Source organism: Ochotona princeps, chromosome 31 (assembly GCF_030435755.1).
Source record: "Ochotona princeps isolate mOchPri1 chromosome 31, mOchPri1.hap1, whole genome shotgun sequence".
NCBI classification, from domain to species: Eukaryota; Metazoa; Chordata; class Mammalia; order Lagomorpha; family Ochotonidae; genus Ochotona; species Ochotona princeps.
The window spans coordinates 9,159,493-9,179,761 of record NC_080862.1 but is presented as its reverse complement, the minus strand read 5'-3'; the positions used below and the strand labels follow the sequence as shown (position 1 = coordinate 9,179,761).

The window sequence follows — 20,269 nt, the reverse complement described above, 5'->3', positions numbered from 1 at the left end:
GGTGCAAGTCCCAGCTGCTCTGCTTCCAATTCAGCTTCCTGCTAACGTTCCTGGGAAGGCAGAGGAAGATGGTCCCAGTACTAGGGCCCTTACTCTCCAATATAAAAGACCAGGATGTACTTCCCAAATCCTGGCGTTAGCCTGGTCCAGTCCTGGCTACCACAGCCATTCAGGAAGCGGACCAACTGACAGGGTATCCCTGGCTCTCTCTCCAACTCCGCCTTCCAAATACACAAATAAAAGTCAAGCTTTCTAACTAAAGACATTCTAAGATCACTGTAACAAGACAACCAACTGTACTTCTCGTTTTAGATCACGTGGATGCTTCCTTGTAACCTGGAGGTACTGGTATTATTTGCATGGGCCTGGTGTGGATTCCAGCAGTTCAGTAGAATCACAACCAAATCACAGCTAACAGCAAGACAGGGAGGGGGAGGGCGAATTCCCCCGCCAGGTGCTGCAGCCGGGGAGTCCTTCCAGGGAAGGAATCCCCTAAGCAACGCTGCTAAGAAAAAAACAGGACTTTTCTCCATTTCAAGTGAGAACCGAGACAAGAGGCTAGGCCGGCTGCACCTGCAGAGCACTCCAAGCCCCTCCTTTCTGGCTGCACCTGCAGGAGGTGCCCGCCAGGGAGGATCAGCACCTGACCCTTGCTGCGTCTCAGAGCGCGGGTGGTCAGGGACATTCACTCAGCCAGGGGCTGAGCGGGATGCCATCTCAGGGCCTCCCCGGCTCTACCACCGCAGCGCTACAGGCCGCAATGTTCTGTTCTGTCCTGCTTACAACCTCGAACACAGGCTGGGGAGGAACATCCGGATCTGAGAGACAAAAGCTCAGTGCAAGCAGTTTTCATTCCCTGTGCCGAACATCAGGTTTGCCAATTCATCCCTGGGCGTTTAAAGCGTAATGAAATAATCCTACAGCACAGCACAGCACAGCACTCCCAGTGGACCAGAACTCCTCACTTCACAAGTCAACAGAAACTGCTGGAAGCAAAGTCCTCCAGGGCACGCATTCCCTGAAGGCAGGGGCTGTCCTTCATCTGATAGCCCTGGGCCTAGTACAACACCCAGCTGAGTAAACACTTTGGGAGCACACCGCCTGACGCCAGGACACAGGGCCACACACACTCCCTGCTCTCTCAGTGGGTTGTGGCATTAATATTAACAAATAAAGCACTTAACAGAATACTTAGGGGCCAGCATGTTGGCTCAACTGGCTGATCCTCCATCTCCAAGCACGGCATCCCATGTTGGCACCAATTTGTGTCCTGGCTGCTCCACTTGCAATCCAGCTCCCTGCCTGTGGCCTGGGAAAACGGCGGGGGATGGTTCAAGTCCACTGGCCCCTGAGCTCACATGGGAGACCCACAAGAAGCTTCTGGCTCCTGGTTTGGGATCAGCTCAGCTCAAGCTGTCATGGCCACCTGGGGAGCGAAGCAGTGGATGGAAGATCTCTCTCTCCTCCTTTCTCTGTAAATCTGCCCTTTCAATGAAAATAAATAAAAAGAAAGAATACCAAAAGGTTAGACCCTTTACTGGTATGGCCGGCCTCTTCCATCACAATGAGAAACAGTATGTAGGCTGGGATTAGTTCCAGTACTAATTCCTCCACTTCCCACTTCCTTAAACAAAATTTAGTTGAAAGGCGAGTTAGGGAGGGAGGGAGGGAGGGAGGGAGGGAGGGAGAGAGAGAGAGAGAGAGAAAGAGAGAGAGAGATCTTCCACCAGCTGTTCACTGCCCAACAGCTGCAATGCCCACACAGTCGACCCAAAGCTGGCAGCCAACAGCTTTAACCTGCTCTCCCACACGGGCGCAGGGACCCAAGGAGCCACCTGCAGCTCCGGTCCCAGGCACATCAGCTGAGAGCTGGGTAGGAGGCAGAGCAGACAGCACTCCAACTGGCACCCACCTGGGATAATGGAATTGCAGCCAGTGGTGACTCTGCAATGCCAACCCCATGCTGCTCCATCTCCAGGCTGGACTGGAAGCGAACGCAGATAACAGAGGTCCGAGTCCCTGCTTCACACGTGGGACATCAGGACAGACTGTCCACTGCCTCCAGCCTGGGTCAGACCTGGCTACTGAGGCCAATCTGAGTGAGCCAAGGATCAGAGAGCTTTTTCTTTCCCTCTACCGATTTTTTTGTTTTGTTTTGTTTTTTAAGGAGGTTTCTTTCTCCATGTAACCAGTCCCCACAATTGTGCAAGCAGCTTGGGGTTATGTTCATAAACCTGCTGGGTTGGGACCAATGCAGTGGCACAGCACACTAATCCTTTACCTTGGCACTGGCACAGGCACCATCCCGGCTGTTCCACTCCCAATCCAGCTCCCTGCTTGTGGCCTGGGACAGCAACAGAGGAAGGCCCAAGTGCTGGGGCCCCTGCACCCACAGGGGAGATCGGGAAGAAGCCGCTGGCTCCTGGCTTCAGCCCAGGCCAGTTCTGCAGACCCAGCAGATAGAATCCATCCCTCTGTAATGCTGCCTAGCAAATAAACCAATAAATCAATAAACCTTTCCAAACAACAGGTCCAAGTGCTCAGGTCACGGTCGCTCCTGTGGGAGACCAGGGTGGAGTTTCTGCCTTCTGGGTTAGTGTCGTCCAGACCCAGCTGGTGTGAGCATGTGGGGAGTGAACCAGCAGTAAGATACCTTTCTCTCCCGCTGCCATTCTGTTTTTCAAATTTATATGTATATGTACGTGTGTGTGTGTGTGTGTGTGTATATACATACATACATATGAAATGTTTTTTAAAAATAAACTCTCCAAGCTACAACTTCTGACTCCTAAGGAGGTCCCACCTGGTGAGTTGGCCACCGAGTCAAAATGACAGTTGGCCAGGACAGCGTGCTGGGCGCCGGCTCTGGGTTCCAGCTTCACCACCACGTTGGTGATGTTGTCATAGTAGCTCGTGAAGCCTCCCAGGAAGTCCAGGCTGAAGGAGCCCGTGGGCCGCTGCACATCCACGGAGATCCTGTGCAGGCTGTGGCTCTGAGCTTCGATCCGGCGGATCTGCTCCAGCAGGTAGCCAACGGTCAGGACTTCGTTCTCGGGGCTTCCCGTGGTCCTGGGGCCGATCGCCGTTATGTGTTCAAGATAATTCCTGCGAGCGAGGAAGATAAGGGTGGCAGTGAAGGCTTAGCAACGTATAGCACATTTGCGCCATTACCACCACGCACACCTGTACTCCCCCTCCAATGAGCTCAGTTCTTCAATGTCTCCTTTAAAAAGCCTGGGGCGGGTGACGTGGCATGGAGTTAAGCTCCCACCTGCAACACTGGGCTCCCCATATGGTGCTGGTTCGAGTCCCAGGTGTTCTACTTCCAATGCAGACCCCTGCCAACCCATCAAGGAAAGCAGGGCAAGATGGCTCAAGTGCTGGGGTCCCTGTGCCCACCTGGGAGAACTGGCCTCACCCTGGCCCAGCCCTGGCAGATGGAAGCTAGTTCGTTCTCTTACCTGTGTCAAACAGACAAATACTTCAAAAAGACTGCCTTTAATCATTTCAGACATTTGTGAACGTGAATTGTAAATTTCCATTTTACTCCACCTTCCTTCATTTTTTTTTAAATAGATTTCTACTGAAGAGGCGATCCACAGAAAGCATGAGACAGACTAAAGCTTTTCCGTCTGCTGGTTCACTCCCCAAGCGGCCCCATCGGCGTTCGAGCAGAGTCGATCCAAAGCCAGGCGCTTCTTCCAGGTCTCCCATGCAAGTGCAGGGTCCCAAGGCTCTGGGCCAACTTCTGCTTTGCCAGGCCACAAGCAGGGCGCTGGATGGGATGTGCAGCAGCTGGGACAAAAACCAGCAGCCACTGGGATCCTGGCAGTGCAAGGCAAGGAGTTAGCCACTGAGCCATCAGGCCAGGCCCAACTGTCCTTCATCTCTTTAACAGCTCTTTCCGGTCATAAAACCGTCAGTTTCTCCCAATCTTAACAAACCAACACAGGAATCAGTGCTGTGGCGTATCAAGTCAAGTCTCTGCCTGAGGCGCCAGCGTTCCATATGGGTTCAAGTCCCAGCTGCTCCATTTCCCATCCAGTTACTTGCTGACAGCCTAGGAAAGCAACAGAGGATGGCCCAATTCCACGGGGGACCAAAAAGTGACTCCTGGCTTGGGAACAGCTGCTACAACCAATTGGGGAATAAACCAGTGGACAGAAGATCTTTCTCTCGAACTCATTCTACATTTTCAAACAAAAATAAATTTCAAAAATAAACATAAAAAGTCAGGGACATGGCTAATCCTCCACCTGCAGTGCCGTCCCAGCTGCTCTGCCTCCCATCCAAGCACTGTGTGTGCGGCCTGGGAAAGCAGTGGAGGATGGCCCAAAGCCCTGGGACCCTGCACCTGCATGAGAGCAGCAAGCAGCAGCTCCTGGCTTCAGATCAGCTCAGCTCCTGCCACTGTGACAATCTGGGGAGTAAACCAAGTGGATGGAAGATCTTTCTCTCTCTCCTTCTGTCTCTAAATCTGTCTTTCCCATAAAAACACATAAAACTTTGAAAAAAATAAAGTCAATATAAACACCAGGGGTCGTGTTCAAACCATGTGATGCCCAAAGCATACTAGACGAGACCCAGTTCGCTGGGCTACATTCCTGAGCACAGCAGATTCTGAGCTAAGGGCTGAAAGCAGCAGGAACCACCAACAAGAGGAGCCAGTCAAGAGGTTAAGCAAGCAAAGAAAATCTTTTGATGGTGAGGAATGGACCCAGCCCTGCGAGCAGGCACACAGAGACTAGTAACTTCCATTCAGGCCAAGACCAATTCTACCGCTAGGGAAAACAAACAGAAAACACGGCGTGCGCTGCTTTTTGGGCAGGTGCTTTTGGTTTTGGTTTTGGTTTTGGCCATTGCACTGGAAGCTGGGCGAAGGGCGCATGGCCAGGGTGTGTTGCAAAAGCCCTTGAGAAAATAAACTTTCTGTTCTTTGCCTTCAAAAAAAGTTAAACACACACACACACACACACACACACACAGGCTGTAGAGCCCATTTTTCTGCTAGCTTGCACATGGATGAGGTATAAAGTTTGCCCTGTCTGGCACGGCTAAAAAGACTTTAAGAAGTCAGGTCTGACGCTATCCCGGGGAAACGGGAGGTGGGGACAGAGCTGCAGGGAACAGAGGGCTTTCTGGAATTGCGTGCTACGCTATGAAGAGGCCATCCTGCCTTGGAGCTCACTTTCGGAAGCGCTACTGCCGCCGCCGACCGTCCGCTAACCTAACTCTCCCTTCCTTTCCTGGGGAAGCCAAGAGGCCGCCTGCGCACACCCAAAAGTACAAGCGGCTCCGCAAACTGTTGGGGTGGGGGGAGCGTTTGAGATGGGAGTCGGGGGAGGGAGGGTAGGTCACGAGTGAGGGTGACCCAGGTGACTGGGCACGTAGCCACGACACCTGCCGTGTGGGCAGCTCCCCCTCCACCCCGTCCCGCACCTCCACGCCACGGCACGAGCTGCGGCTCCCCCAGCCCCCGCACCCCACCCCGGTGCCAGAGGTCCAGCGCACAGGTGGACGGCTGCGCGCGCCGGCCGGAGCCGGAGCCGGGTGGGCCCCGCAGCCGCTCGGAGCGCAGCGTACCTGGCTCGGCTCGCGTCGAACTCCGCGCCGCCAGCGCCGGCCCCGCGCAGCACGAGCTGCCGCAGCGAGAGCTGCACGAGCGCCCGCAGCACGAGCAGGTAGAGCGCCAGCCCGAGCACAGCGCGCGCCTCCGACAGCCCCGCGCCACCCGCACCGCCGCCGCCGCCCGGGCTCCCCTTCCGCGGCCTCGCGCCGCCGCCGCTCGCCGCCTCCGGGCCCGCCGCCCGCCCCGGGCCCTCCCGGCGCTCCCCTCCGACGCGGTGCCGCCTCACGGCCGCCGACTCCGAGCCCCGCTCCATGGCCGCGAGCTGCCCCCAACCGCCTCCAGCCCGCCGCGGCTCCCAGCCGCCGCCGCCGCCTCAGCGCCTCCTAGGGAGCGGACGGAAACTGCAAAGGGCCAAACTTGTTCTGATTGGCCCGTCCTCCCCCCTCCCACCACCAACTACCCCTGTCTGCTTTGGGCTGGCCCGGGGTGTGGTACTGTTAGCGCCCGGGCTGGGCGTGGTGGGTTTGCCCTCTGCACCTCTACAGGGCTGGTCTGACACAGACAGTCTCGCACCTCCGCCTCATGGAAACATGGTCAATCAGCCAAAACCAAAAAGTGGCTCAGAGCAAAAAGTGCTAAATCGCTTTCCCAGGAACTCAGTGCAGGTGGTACTTCGTGGGGCCCTACCAAGCAGATGGAGAAGCCTGTATACCTAATTGTCCTGAGGGCCAGAACAGGCTCTGCAAAAGTAGAGCCGTGGCCCCGAGCCTCAGCCTATTGCTTCCACGTGAACGAAATCAGATCTTAATAACCTTGTGAGATAACTTTATCAAGCCACACGAGACAAGAGTGGTTAACTATTGGTGATCCAATATCTCCTATTGGCCAAGCATAACAGTAAGCGCTAGGACACATTTTCTCATTTAAATCTCGCAAGAACCCTGCAAAAGAAGTACTGTCTCATTCCCACATGAAAGCTGAGAAACCTAGAGGTAGCGGGTGGAGAATTTAAATCTTAACTTTACACGCCACTCTGGAAATGAGATCCGGGGGGTTCTGCTTCCATCGTGTGCCCTGCGTGGTGAGAGTCCAGGCCTTGGTTTTAGTGGGAACACGTGCTTGCTGAACCATCTCAGTGGGCATGACCCTACCTGGGGACCAAATGGAAAAGCAGGCAGCGGGAACTGGGACTCCGCACAAGGCCGTGTCCGTCTGCCCGTGCCTTCTCCCTCACTAGACAGGAGCTGTGCCTGGTCTGGGTCAAGATTTTATTCCCTAAACATGTAACGTGATGTACAGTATGGAGCTAATAAGTGTTTCTTGATGGGGTAATAATGGGAAACATTTTATAGCATGACTTTTAGTCCCATAAGACCCCTTGAACTATTAACTCCTTGTCATCAAGGAAAGTGTCTGTCGTATTTATTCATCCCTGCATCCCTAGTTTTGTACCTAGAGTGAATAGATATTACCCCTTAATTAGAATCAGCCCTCAGGGCTGGCACGATAGCTCAACTGACTAATCCTCCACCTTCAAACCCCGGCATCCATACAGGCACCGATGTGTATCCTGGCTGTTCCACTTCCCTTCCAGTTCCCCGTTTACAGACTCAGCTCCAGCTGCTGTGGCCACGTGGGGAGTGAACCAGCAAACGGAAGATCTGCCTCTCCTTCTCTCATAAATCTGCCTTTCCAATAAAAATAAATCAATCTTAAAAAAAGAGCCAAATCTCTTGCTGTTCCTTTCCCATAAAGCCCATCTGTGAAAGAGGACAAGATGCTGGCATAGTGTATAGTTCTGCCACTTGGGAGGCTGGCAGCTCATATGGGCACCAGTTTATGTGCCAGCGGCTCCACTTCTACTCCAGCTCCCTGTTAATGCACCTGAGAAAACAGCAGAGGCTGGTCCAAGTCCCTGGGTCCCTACCACCCACATGGAGATCCAGAAGAAGCTCCTGGCTCCTGCCTTCGGCCTGGCCCAGCTCTGGCTGTTTGCAGCCGATTGACCCAATAGATGGAAGACATGTGTTTCTTTTATTCTACCTTTCAAATAAAAGATTTGAAAATATGGATGTGGAAATTTCCACTCACAGGACCTAAAAGACGGACATACCTATCTCACCCGATGCTATACTTGTTTCGTCATTGCTTGCCTGGATGGGGCGGGGGTACCAGAAAGCGTAGTGACAGATAGTGGCTCTTAGGGGGTGCAATAAGGTGGAAATAACTTGCACTTTTTCTGAACGGCTGATTGGGTGTGAAGCACCTCATATCTTACCAGAGGCCACGGACCCCCTGACAGCAAAGAGCCTGATTGTCACGGTCACGGAAATCTCAGGTCCTGAATCTGGCCCTTTTCAAAACACGTTAACAATCCCACAGTGTCCAGGTGGTCTTATTTTGTAAAACAGAGTAATTCCTTAAAGAGCTACATGCAGATTAGCCAGCTGAGCTAACAGACTTGCACATGTGAATCCATCAAAACCTGCCGGGCTTTGTCTGCCACAATGCTTTGCAGAGGAGATTAAAAAGCACTTTCTAAACAAGATCATCACACATTCCTAGATGGAGAAACAACGAGAAAACTGAGGCTCCCGCCCCCAGAGAGCTGGCATGTGGACAAGGAGATGAGACAACTGTGTGCCCGAGCACTCTGTGGACCAATTAAGGAACAGAAAATGAAAGTGGCTGCTATTTAATTAGGGTGATCAGGAAAGACCTCTAGGGAGATGAAGGAGCTGACCTGAGCCAAATGAGGATCAGGGCTGTCTAAGCCCCGGAGAGATGAGCCAGGGTATCTAGAAGCACTCTGGATTAGCCTTGTGTTTAAGGCAGACAGAGCCAAGGGTGAGGGGAAAGAGGGGACCACAGCAAGCAGGTAGCCACCAAGGGGCCTGTGGCACAGAAGGAGTCTGGTGTGGTTTTGCACGGGGAGATGCCACACCCTAAGTGATGGTTTGTAGGATCCCTCACCCTGGGCAGAACCAGCCCCACCCACACTAACTAGGACAATGCAAGTGTAGCCTAGGGAGTGTCTGAAGCCTCTTGGTGGCTTTGCTTGTGTGGGAGGAAAACCACAGAGAAGGGACACATGTTCTGTGCCTCCCACATGTCCATCACTGTCAAAGATGGCGTGAATGGAAAGGCTTTGATTGACCAATCAGGAAACCCTATTGCTCACTGGGGTGGAGTCTGTTCATGATTCTTCTTAAGTTTCCACCTCACTGAAAAATGAGAGCTAGCCTGACAGTTGGTGAGAGATGTCCCAGGTCCCTTCTGACCAGCCGTCTCTCCAATGACCTGACCCAGGAGAATGGGAAGGACATGCAAGTTGTCAAGACTAGGGTGAATTGCAAGGTTGCTACTCCCTTACTGGTCATTCTGTAGCTAATGTCCCTTAGAATAACGCCACAGGGGCTGACACTGTGGCTCACCAGGCAAATCCTTCCTCTGCAAGTGTGAGCATTTCCTAACAGCACCAGCTTGTGTCCCAGCACTCCACTTTCCATCCAGCTCCCTGCTTGTGGCCTGGGAAAGCAGTGGAGGATGGCTCAAGTCCTTAGGACCCTGCACCCACTTGGGAGACCTAGAAGAAAATCCTGGCTCCTGATTTGAATTGGCTCAGCTTTGGCCCTTGCAGCCATTTGGGCAGTGAACCAACAGGTAGAATATCTCTGTCTCACGCCTTCTCTCTGTAAGTCAGCCTTTCCAATAAAAATAGAACAAATCTTAAAAAAAAAAAAAAGAAAGAAAGAAGAAAAAGCCACAGCCTATTCATCGCCACCTTTGGGAGAGAGCCTACTAGAGCGCTTGGTGAAGCCCTGTGGGACTGAAGGTGGCACAGCAATACCTGCCACCTGCTCTCATGAACATGGAGAGCAGATCAGGTGAGAGAGTCCGAAGCAGTAACGAAAGATGGAAAGAGGTGGTAACAGCCAACAGTGCAAGTCATAAGACTCAAAAAAGCAGGAGTGAGGATTCCATGTGCAAAAGAGATCTTAGGTGAATACCGTGAGGTTGATATTCAAAGGACCAGGACGAAGCTTGTGCCCAGTTTCAAAGGACATTGTTAGTTGCCTTTCTTTTCGCTTTGGATCCCTTAAGGCTGAAGCGAGGGCCCCAGGGGCTGTTCACCAATGGTCTTCCTAACTAGAACGTTTGGAAGCTGGTGACCGTGCCAACTGCAAGGAGTACCTCCAATGAGCCGGGCAGCCTAGGAGCTGGCACGTTGGCAGCAGAGGACCTTCCAAAGAGGCACTCAGAACACATCGGATGAATCTACATTTGCTGTAGTGTTCTCTACCTGGAGCTGAGCAGTCTCTGGGAGCCGAGGGAGAGGGCAATGGCAAACCTCTCACAGGCGCTCTTCAAGCTCTGGTTGAACATCTCCGGGGCCTCGGGTTTCTGTAATTAGACACAGAGAGTTAGGAGAGTCCAGCTGCACTGTTAGAAGAATCTACTTTTCTCCTTGTTCTTTTGGAAGAACCTCTATCAAGCTAAAAATGGCTTTTGCAGTGGCCGGCATAAGAGGTAAAGCCACATCCACAATGTCAGCATTCCATGTAAGTGCTAACACCAGAAAAGTGCCTGCAATTCAAAGATTAAAAATGGACAAGAACTCTGACTGAAAGGAAAATGAGCAGTGGGCATATAGCTCTGGGGTTCATCTAACTGCATTCCACATTGAAGAACCTGGATTCAATGACCAGAATTGACTCCCGACTCCAGCTTCCTGCCACTGCGGATACATTACATGCATAAGTATATGAAAGGAGGGGTTGGCACGGTGGCACAGCAAGCTAATCCTCTACCTGTGACATCCCAAATGGGTGCCCATTCAAGTCCTGGCTGCTCCACTTCTGATCAGCTCTCTGCTTATGGCCTGCAAAGGCCAAAGATGCTCCAGGGCCTTGAGACCTTGTACCCATGCAGGAAACCCAGAAGAAGCTCCTGGCTGCAGATTAACTTAGCTATGGCCATTGCAGTCATTTGGGGAGTGAACCAGTGGGTGGATGGTCCCCTCTCCCTCTAACTTTCATTTTCAAGTAAAATAATCTTTTAAAATATATTTGTGAGCCTGGTGCGGTGGCCTAGCAGCTAAAGTCCTTGCCTTGAATAAACCAGAATCCCATATGGGCACCGGTTCTAATCCCGGCAGCCCTGCTTCCCATCCAGCTCCCTGCTTGTGGCCTGGGAAAGCAGTTGAGGACAGCCCAGGGCCTTGGGACCCTGCACCCACGTGGGAGACATAGAGGAAGTTCCTGGCTTTGGATCAGCGCAGCACTGGCCATTGCGGTTACTTGGGGAGTGAATCATTGGGCGGAAGATGTTCCTCTCTATCTCTTCTCTCTGTGTATCTGACTTTGCAATAAAAATGAATAAATCTGAAAAAAAAAATAAATCTTTAAAATATATTTGCAAGGAAATACTCTGAAACCCTAACAGCTGCTACCTCTTGGTGACACTTCTCCCTAGCCACTCATTTCCACCTCTCCCGTTGTGAGTTCAGTATTCCCTTTCAGAGCCTCAGATCCAGGGCAGGCATTTGCCCTTGGAGTTAAGACGCCACTGAAGACACGTCCGCATCTGAATGCCTGGGTTCAAAACCAAGCTCAGGCTCATGCAGACCCTGGGGGTGGAGGGCAGTGCCATTGGCTCAAGGGACTGGGTTCGTGGCACCCACATGCGAAATCTGTACCAAGTTCCCATTTCCTGGGGTGGCATGGACGAGCACGTGGAAGACCTCTTTGAAATGAAAACAGAACTTTTTCCACATTTAAAAGGAAACTCTTCTCTGGTCCATGTTCCCCTAGTACATTTCTAGACCAAGACGTTTAGGGTAAAGATTTGGGACGTTAGGGCAGGAACTGGGGCATTTAAGCTGCTGCCTGGGACACCAGCCTTCCATATGGGCACTGGTTAATGCTGTCCTGGCCACTCCACTCTCAATCGATGGCTTTCTCTTGCGTCTGGGAAAGCAGCAGAGTGTGGCCCAAGAGCCTAGGCCCCTGTACCTAACCGGGAGGCCTCAACAGAGCCCCTGGCTTCACACTGGCCCAGCCCCCAGCCCTGGCCATTGCAGCCATTTGGGGAGAGAACCAGGGACTTAAAAAAAATCTCTCTCTTCCCCACTCCTGCCTCTGTCTTTATCTCTTACATAAAATAAATAATTTAAAAAACAAAAAGATTGAGGAACTCATCCGTTGCTGAACTAATATAAAATTGGCGGTTGGGCAGTTTTCATTTATCTATCTTGACAGCCAGCTGTGTTGTGGGAAAATAAATTGGAGCATGCACTTTTAAATGCCTTGGGAAGTTGAGCTTTCTGTTCCTTCCTTTGCGGCATGTTCCGGGCGGGCATCGTGGGGCTGACGGGGCAGGTGAGCTGGGACCGAGGGGATGATTCAGCAGTCTGACTAATGTGGACCGGCTCCCTGCGGAAGCCTAGTTGTTGGATTGCACTGAAACATTCATCAGTGTGCGCATCGCCAAAACGCCACAAATAAGATAAGACACCCAGAGGCCCGAGGCTGTTCCTGAGTCCGGCTCTGAGCAGCTGTCTCTTCTGCAGCCCCATGACCCGCTCCCACAGGCTTGTCCTGTGTCAGGTGCACTTGGCCTGCAAGCTGCCTGACCTTCTTTAAGGCTCTTTGCTGGCACAAAATAGCTTCTGCCCGAAGGACAAAAGTGGCAATTTTGTTTGAAATGACAAGTTGCTTCTCAAAGGGGACACAGAACCCCCAGGGGAACCTGCTTTAGGATAAACAAGCCATCTTGATGTGTCTGACCTTCTACTGCATCTGGACATACAGCCCTGTGACCTGTAACTCCTTATGAACATTAATGCTGGAATCTGAAGACAACTTGGCCTCTGAACTCAAAGCCATAGGTTAATGGTGCAAAGAGGGCAGGACTTAGCAGAATTACAGCTCTTGCAAGCAGGGCCTCTGGGAAGAGGTTAGCTGTGACTGAGTCATCGACATGGTAACCTCATGATCGGGTCTTGCCAGCCTTATAAAAGACCACAAAGACTGACAACACACTTGCCACAAGGCCGCTCAGCGCTCCCGTGTGAGCAAGTCCCTGGAAGGCAAACACAACAGGACCCATTTCAGTCTTGGACAAGGACCCTCCAGAATCACAAGCCGAGATCAACCCCTTTCCTTCATCAAGTTAGTTGCCTCAAGTCTTTCATTATAGCAACAAGCAGCTGACTGATAGTCAGCTAACAATCAAAGGCCTCCTGTGCCAGGTCCACACGTCTAAAAAAGCAACAAAGGCCAACTGAGGCAAAACCTGGGATTCAGCTTTCTGAACACTGGGGCTACACAGCCATCTTCTTCCTGGCCCTCAATGACCACAAGAACTGCGTAGTACCACACATCAGCAACTCCTGTAGGAACACAGGGATGCAGCAGGCTGTGTGCCACTTCAGAGCACGGAGCCTTGGCAAGTGCGAATCTATAGTGACCCTTAGGGAACTAACTGACCTCAGCTTCCGCATCTGAGAGATGGAGTTAATAGGGTCATCGGGCTGCCCTAAACCAGAGACGTGGAAGAGCTCAACACATACTGCTCTTCTGTGGCGGGGACCTTCTTCTCAAGGTATTAGCTGGCTGCGGGTTGAAGACAGTGCAGGCTTGGCTCTGTTACAGCCACCTGATTCAAAGTTGTTGAAAGGCAACTTACAACACATGCCGGAGGGAGACTGGCCTTGGGTCTTCAAAGGACAATGTTGAATTGTTAAGTGTGGGTTGCTGCTTCGCTCTGCTTTATCCACCTACACAGGTAAATAGCTCTTACTACCCTCTTTATGGGAGATCTTATAAAAACCTTTTTTCACCTATGATGTCTTGCTTCAGTCATTTTATAATAGTAATTAAGGGACAGAAAGCCTGAATAGTAGATTCTCTCATATAATTTTGTTTTTAACTTAGAAACAGATTTTTCATCCTCTGGTTTACTCCCCAAATGCCCACCACAGCTGGGACTGGGTGCAACCAAAGCCAAGAATCCAGAACTCAATCTGGTCTGCACTTGTTTGGAAGGGACCCGAGGGACTGGCGCTGTCACCTCCTTCCTCCTGGCGTGAGCATTAGCAGGAAGCTGGACTTGGCCGTGGAGCATGGGGGCATCCCAACAGGTGTCTTAAGGCTGCTGTGCCAAGGGCTCACCCTCTGTGTTTTGTAAAATAAGATATGCATTCAGACATAAAAAGCATTGAGGCATTGCTACAGTCAGCCCACAGCAGGAATAATGTGAAACACTATGCTAAGTAAAAGAAATCAGATCCAAAGCTGTACACTGTCTACTCTTGCTTGGTATAAAATATGCAGAATAGATCCATCCACAGACGGAAGGGGGGGTCCCCATGGACAGCTGGCATTAGGGGGAGCCAGGGGCAGGAAGGGAGAATGGAATCAGCTACTTACAAGGCACAGGATTTGATTTTGGTCTGATGAAAGTGTTCTGGAACTAGACACAAGTAGAGGTTTGCATGCCACTATAACATACTAACTGAACTAACCTTGTTCACTTCTAAAGTGGCTAATTTTTTTTAAAGTATTGATTTTTTAAAAGATTTATTTTATTTTTATTGGAAAGTCGCATAGAGTAAAGAGGAAAGACAGAGAGGAAGATTTTCTGTCCAATGATTCACTCCCAAAGTGGCCACAATGGCCAAAGCTGAGCTGATCCAAAATCAGGAGCCAGGAGCCTTTTCTGGGTCTCCTGTGCAGGGTCCTAAGGCTTTGGATCGTCCTTGACTGCTTTCCCAGGCCACAAGCAGGGAGTTGGATGGGAAGTGGGGTCACCGGGATTAGAACCAGCACCCATATGGGAAGTCCAGTGTGTGCAAGGCGAGGACTTTAGCTGCTAGGCTACCACACAGGCCTAAAAAGTATTGATTTAAAAGGCAGAGAGAGGCAGAAGGAGAAATCTTCCATCTGCTGATTCACTCCTCTAAAAGCCCAGGCCCAAGTTATGAGCCCAGAATTCCACATGGTGACAGGGGCCAATGCACTTAAGATACTGTACCTTAGCAGCAAATGGGATTAGAAATTGCAAGACAGGTGGTTGACAGGTGGCAGTTTAAACTGCTGCACCACAGTGACAACCCCCCAACTAACTTCTGCTGTGTTTTGCCTTCACTAAAAAATAGTTCACTGTACATTATTCACAGCTTAGACACTTTAACTACATAGGCTTGTTGTACCCAGATTTTGAGATCCCCAAAAACCATCAGGAGTCTCCAGTCGATGCAAACGCATAAGGGCGGTTATTCAGACTAGCCTAGGCTCCCAGGCATCACCCAGTGGGACTTGGGACAGGGCAGCAGCAACAGTAGCAGTAGCTGCCACGAGGCTGAACAACACAGGGTTTTTATACACTTCAGGCCAATTCCACATAATTATATAGTCATGACTGGTCAGCGTAACTGTTGGCTTCTATTGGTGGGTTCGAAGCAAGCAATTTTTAAATAGTACAAACTGGTGGGCTGTGGGGTAATGAGGAAGTCTTACCTGACACCAGGAGCCTCCTTCCTGAGGTGTGCAGTGCCTACGTGACCTGTCGGGTGTCACATAGACTGTCAGGCCTGGAGTTCACACAGCACCCCCAGCCAAGCAAACAAGGCCGAAACCACAAAAGCAGAAAACACTCAGGTTCCTCAGGCTGAGTCACAGAGAAGCAATTTTTCACGCTGTTGCTATTGTTACAAATCATGGTGAGGTTAGCAAATGCTTTGGATTCTAGTGGCTTCTTATTCAGGCAGTTCCCTGAGGAGTTAGGTTAATTGGCAAGGAGAGCAGCTCCTCTCTGAATGAGAAGGGGCAGAGTCCCTATAGGACAAGACCAAGTTGGGTCAGCGCCATGACTTGGTAGCCTTCACCTACATACAGGCACCAGCTTGTATCCTAGCTTTACCACCTGCCATCCAGCTCCCTGCTTATGGCCTGGGAAAGCATCCGAAGATGGCTCAGGTCCTTGGGCCCCTGCACCCATGTGGAAGACCCAGAAGAAGCTCCTGGCTGTGGAACAGCCCATCTCTAGCTATTTTAGCCACTTGGGGAGTGAACCAATCCATGGAAAATCTCTAGAGGTCTCTCCTCGGCTCTGTAATTGTGCCTTTCAAATGAAATTTTTTTTAAAGTTTTTTTTTTTTTTTTTTTTGAAGTTTCCCAGGCAATTCCTTCTTTGGCGCTCCCTTCCTGACTCCTGTAGCAGGATGTTTTTCAGTTAAATACATCTTGCTTTGCTCGCTGTCCCCGTCTGCGTGGGAATTATTACATGGGAGATAAGAACCAAGGCTACACTCGTCATCCTGTGCAATAATTTTAAGTGCTAAATTAGGATTTTCTCTCTTTTAAGGAAATCAATCAGTACAATTGTGGGAGAGGTGCCGATTCTTCAGAAATAGGAAAGCTTACCACACTAACTGAAGAAACCAATTTCCTCCCAGAATCCTCCTAGGGGTCAGGTTTTATCCTTAAGGTTCTCCCACAAGGCAGGAGAACCTCAGCATCCAACATCCAGGTGACAAATAGGTTTCTGTCCTGCTATTATTGTTACCCAAAAGTGCCCTTCCATGAGCAAAGTGGTTGTGATTTGAGGGAACAGAATGGAGTGTGCACAAACCATTTCCTGACACAGACAAATAATACAGAAGAAAAAGCAGCAATCAAGGTTGTTATGAGGGTGAGGTCTGGGGGGACAGAGGCAAAGCCTGAGTTCCACCTGCCAGTCAAAGCCGGCTGGATGGGGTGCAGCCCGGGGCGGGGTGGTACACAGAGGAATCTGGGACAAAGGTCGATTGCGCAGCTTCTGCTCTGCTCCGTGGGAAGCTCATTTGCAAAGAACAGCTTAGGGCTTGATCCAAACCCAACAGGTCTGCTAACTGGACACTGCTCACCTGAGTGCGGGTCTGAAGTCTCTGACCCAAGGACACACGTGGGTCCTTTGTAGGGGGGAAAGTTGATGGTGCTAGGACCAATCAAATCCGGCCAGCCACGCCTCTCTGTCTGTCCCGTCCAGCAGGACAGTCAACAGGGTCGCAGTCACCTAGGAGAGAATGAAGGGACAAGAGACACGAAGAATGGACAGCAAGACAGTAGGTCTGATCAAGCTGTCAGTTTATTGATTTCAACTGAGGGTTTTTATATTCTTCAGTAACTAAGGCTCAGGGAAAGAGAAGCTGGGACGCAAGCCATGGTCTCAAGACCGATTGTTCTTGAGCAGCCACCATATCAACAATAGTAACCAACATATCGACAATAGCGTAGGTAATCAGTAACAAGATGTTGGTAAGTACAGCATCAATCACATTCTGAAACAGTTGCTAGGAACAATTGAAGCTAAGCGTGTGATTAGTTTCATAACTTCTTTCCCAAGCATCTAGCCAACCGGGGGTTTCCACTGTCCCATAGGTCTATATTCAAAATGGCTTCAGTGTGGCTATAGTGCACGGCTCCTGACATCTATCCGCTTTCTCTCTTGAGGGGAAGAGCAAATGCTTTCCCACATCCACCGCTTCTGCCTGCTGCCCTGGTTCATCTCACAGGATCAGAGAGCAGGAAGACCCTTCCTGACACCTCCGCTGATGAGGACCTGAAGACTTGGGGGATGGATTCTCTCCTGGCACACCCAGCCTGTAAAGTGTCTGGTACGGAACACGCTGAGGCGGTGCAACCAAACCAAAATGTTGAGTGCCAGGCCCATCCCACCATCCTAGACTGTGAGCCAAGCTTGGGGATGTGGAGCTAGCTGTATTTACTCTCACATGTCCTGCAAGGGAAGGAGAGAGGCAGGGAAGGGGCCAGCATCCCTGCTTGGGTCTGGAACCAACCCACCATGACACCAAACCCAGGAGTGTTGCTCAACCCTACAGCCCACACAGCAAGTGTGGATTCTTGTGTATGGAGGTCATTTCCGCAGCCTGGGAGCTGGCATTTCCAGGGAGGTGGAATTCAACTGACGCAAGAGTAAAGAAAAGACTTTCATCCTTCAAATCAGACATGCTGTCCTGGATAACAGTGGCATCCAAGAGCCCCAGGCTTCCTTCCTGCCGTCTTCCTGCTCTTCATGCTTAGGCTCAGATCTGAGTGGCCACTGGCTGTCCTGCACTGGAAATCCCATCCCACTCCAGGCAGCTGCAAGCAGAAAGGGCTACACCAATGATCTTGCAAAGGCCCGTCGGGGTCTCTGCCAGCATCTCCTCCAGCAAAGACTTTGCCCTGGGACCCTGCCCTCCCCGTCCCTCCCCTGCTTTCTGCTGTACTATGGGGTGGATTTGTCAACTGCTTCTGTCTGGTGGGAAACCATCCAGCTATTCCCAGTCAACACCCAACACCTTCTAGCAAGGTCAATCCCTGTTCTCTCAGGGACACCCACCATTTGCTTCAGAGATAAAAATCAACAAACACTACATTCTTCCTAACTGGTCTACCATGAATTACAGCTGCTTGGGGACACGTCTCCCCTGGCCCCAGGCATGCAGGCTGTGGGCCAGTCCCACCAGTGGTTGAGCTGTGTTTCCTGCTAACAGTTACGGGGAAGTGTGCCCCCACGCTCTGGCTGGCCAGCACTCCCTCAGAGCAGCGCTGGGCCTGACCATGCTCTCTGAGGCTAACACCTGCTGAGTTTCTGTGGTTGTTGTTGTTTTCCATAGGCAACTGTGTTTTTGCTGTTGTGTGGTTGGTTTGAAACATATTTTTTAAAGGATTGTTTACTCTTAAACTTGAATGCTCCTGACTTGTGAGAGCATGTGACAATTATTTGAATTTTTCAAAAAACAATATTAACTCTCAGGACAGTGAATGGTGACACACGGAGCAAGAAAGAAAAACTCGTTCTAGCTATTTTCTCTCTTTCTCACACAACTGGACTCTTATCTGGATTTTCCTGCCTGGGGCTTAACCACAGCCCTTGTTATGTACCTTTCTTTTGTGACAATGTCTTTTAAATAGAATATTTATCTATCATCTATCTTTGGGACTGGCGTGGTGGCAGAGTAGACCTAATCCTCTACCTTGTACTGGCAACCCATAGGGATGCCAATTCATGTCGCAGCTGTTCCACTTCTGATCTAGCTCTGTAGTATAGCCTGTGAAGGTAGCAGAGGATGGCTCAAGTCTTTGGGTCCCTGTACCCATCTGGGAGACCCAGAAGAATCCCGTGGCTCCTGGCTTCAGATGAGCTAAGCTCCAGCCACTGCAGCCATTTGGGGAGTGAATGGGCAGGCAGAAGACTTTCTTGGTCTCTCCTTTTCTCTGTAAAATTCACCCTTCAAATAAAGTAAAACTTCAAAAAAAGAATCCTTGAGCATTTGTTTTAAGACAGAGATCTTTCATGCGCCAGTTCTTTGAACACTACAGCTGGGGCTTGGCTGTGCCAAGGTCAGGAATTCAACCCAGGTCACCTACATGAGCTAAGCAAAGGCCCAACCACTCGAGGCATTACCTGCTACCTCCAGGGTGCCCATCCGCAGGAAGCTGAACGGGAAGTGGAAGTGTGATGAAGAGTTCAACCCCAGGACTCTGACAGGGATGCCCCAACACCTGCTCTTATTTCTGCCACAGATTCTCTGAATGGAGGCAAGAACTCAAACTGGCTCTCTGGTGATGCCCAAGAGAGGCCAGGAGGATGGCGACCAGTGCAGGGCTTGCCAAGCACTTTGGTGACTGTCTTGTGTGGACTCCTTGCTTCTGTAAAGCAGGGACCCAAGGTGGGAGGTCATCAGGTTAGGGGATTGAGGGAGGAAACTTGAGTCAACCTGGAGAATTCCATCGGTTGGCACAGGACCAGTTCCCAAGGGAAGAAGCAATTAAAGCCACTCTGATTCTGGCCGCCAGGTGTGTATGACAGGGACAGGCAAGAAAAGCAGCCACTGGGAGGAGCAGTAGGCCCAGAAGGAGCAACATTAATGAGTATTTCTTGAGTGGGTTGTGTGCATGTGTTGCCCAGGGCTCTGGCAAGGAGAGGACGAAAGTGGGAGGGCGCAGACCAGCCTGTTAACAGACTCCCCCAGAATACCTGTGCCACCGCTTTAACACTAGCTAACTGCCCACCCCTCATGAAGCCAGAGGCTATATTTGGACACAGGGACAGCTTCCAGGTAAGGCCAGGGAGCAGACAGAATCATTTACATCCATGCCACCATTGAGGTCACGGAGGAAGAGTCAGTTTTCCAGGGAAGAAGGCAAAAGTGGAATAAGACTCCTAGTGGCAAACAGATCTGGGTTCACCTGTCTGCACCAGTTGGCAGTGCTACCTTAAAGAAAGCAACTCACCTACAAAATCAGAGATAATGAAACCTCTCTTGGCCTTTCCGTGGAATTACCCCTGCACTTGAAATGAAGACAGGGAAGCTGTCTAATGCTGCCAAACCTTATGCTGATATAATTCATGACTGGGTCAACGGTCCTGCCAACCATCAGCCACCTGCGACTAATGCAGACTCCCAGGTCCACGTCCCCCAAGGCCTCCCGAGGTGTGGGAAGTAGGGCAGTCCATCTCGCCTCCCTCACCAAGGGCCTTAGGCCTTGTCCCACATTCGACACATCTCTTCCCACGGCCCACATCCGTCTGTTGCCTTGTCCAACAGGTACGACAATTATTCTCTTCGCAGAGCAACAAAGGACTTGTCTGGGTGGAGGGCCAACGCCTGGTTTCTGGCTTTGGGCCATCTCACATTCCAAGTACCTT

The 20,269-nt window shown here is 51.0% G+C and overlaps 1 protein-coding gene across 2 annotated transcripts in view; it reads right to left on the bottom strand.

The window, feature by feature from the left end:
- Window positions 1–5,913, bottom strand: part of ERMP1 (endoplasmic reticulum metallopeptidase 1) — a 42,343-nt gene extending 36,430 nt beyond the window's left edge. The window contains exons 1-2 of one of the 2 annotated variants that reach the window (XR_009244441.1): window positions 5,584–5,913; window positions 2,804–3,105 (exon numbers count right to left, since the gene is read on the bottom strand). Coding sequence is in view for 1 of the 2 variants with exons in the window: in XM_058657377.1 (XP_058513360.1) it covers window positions 2,804–3,105; window positions 5,584–5,882 (601 nt within the window). In the remaining variant the exon portion in view is untranslated. The remainder of the gene's footprint in view (window positions 1–2,803; window positions 3,106–5,583) is intronic. The other variant, XM_058657377.1, reaches the window with a different exon arrangement.
- Between the last annotated feature and the right edge of the window lie 14,356 nt (window positions 5,914–20,269).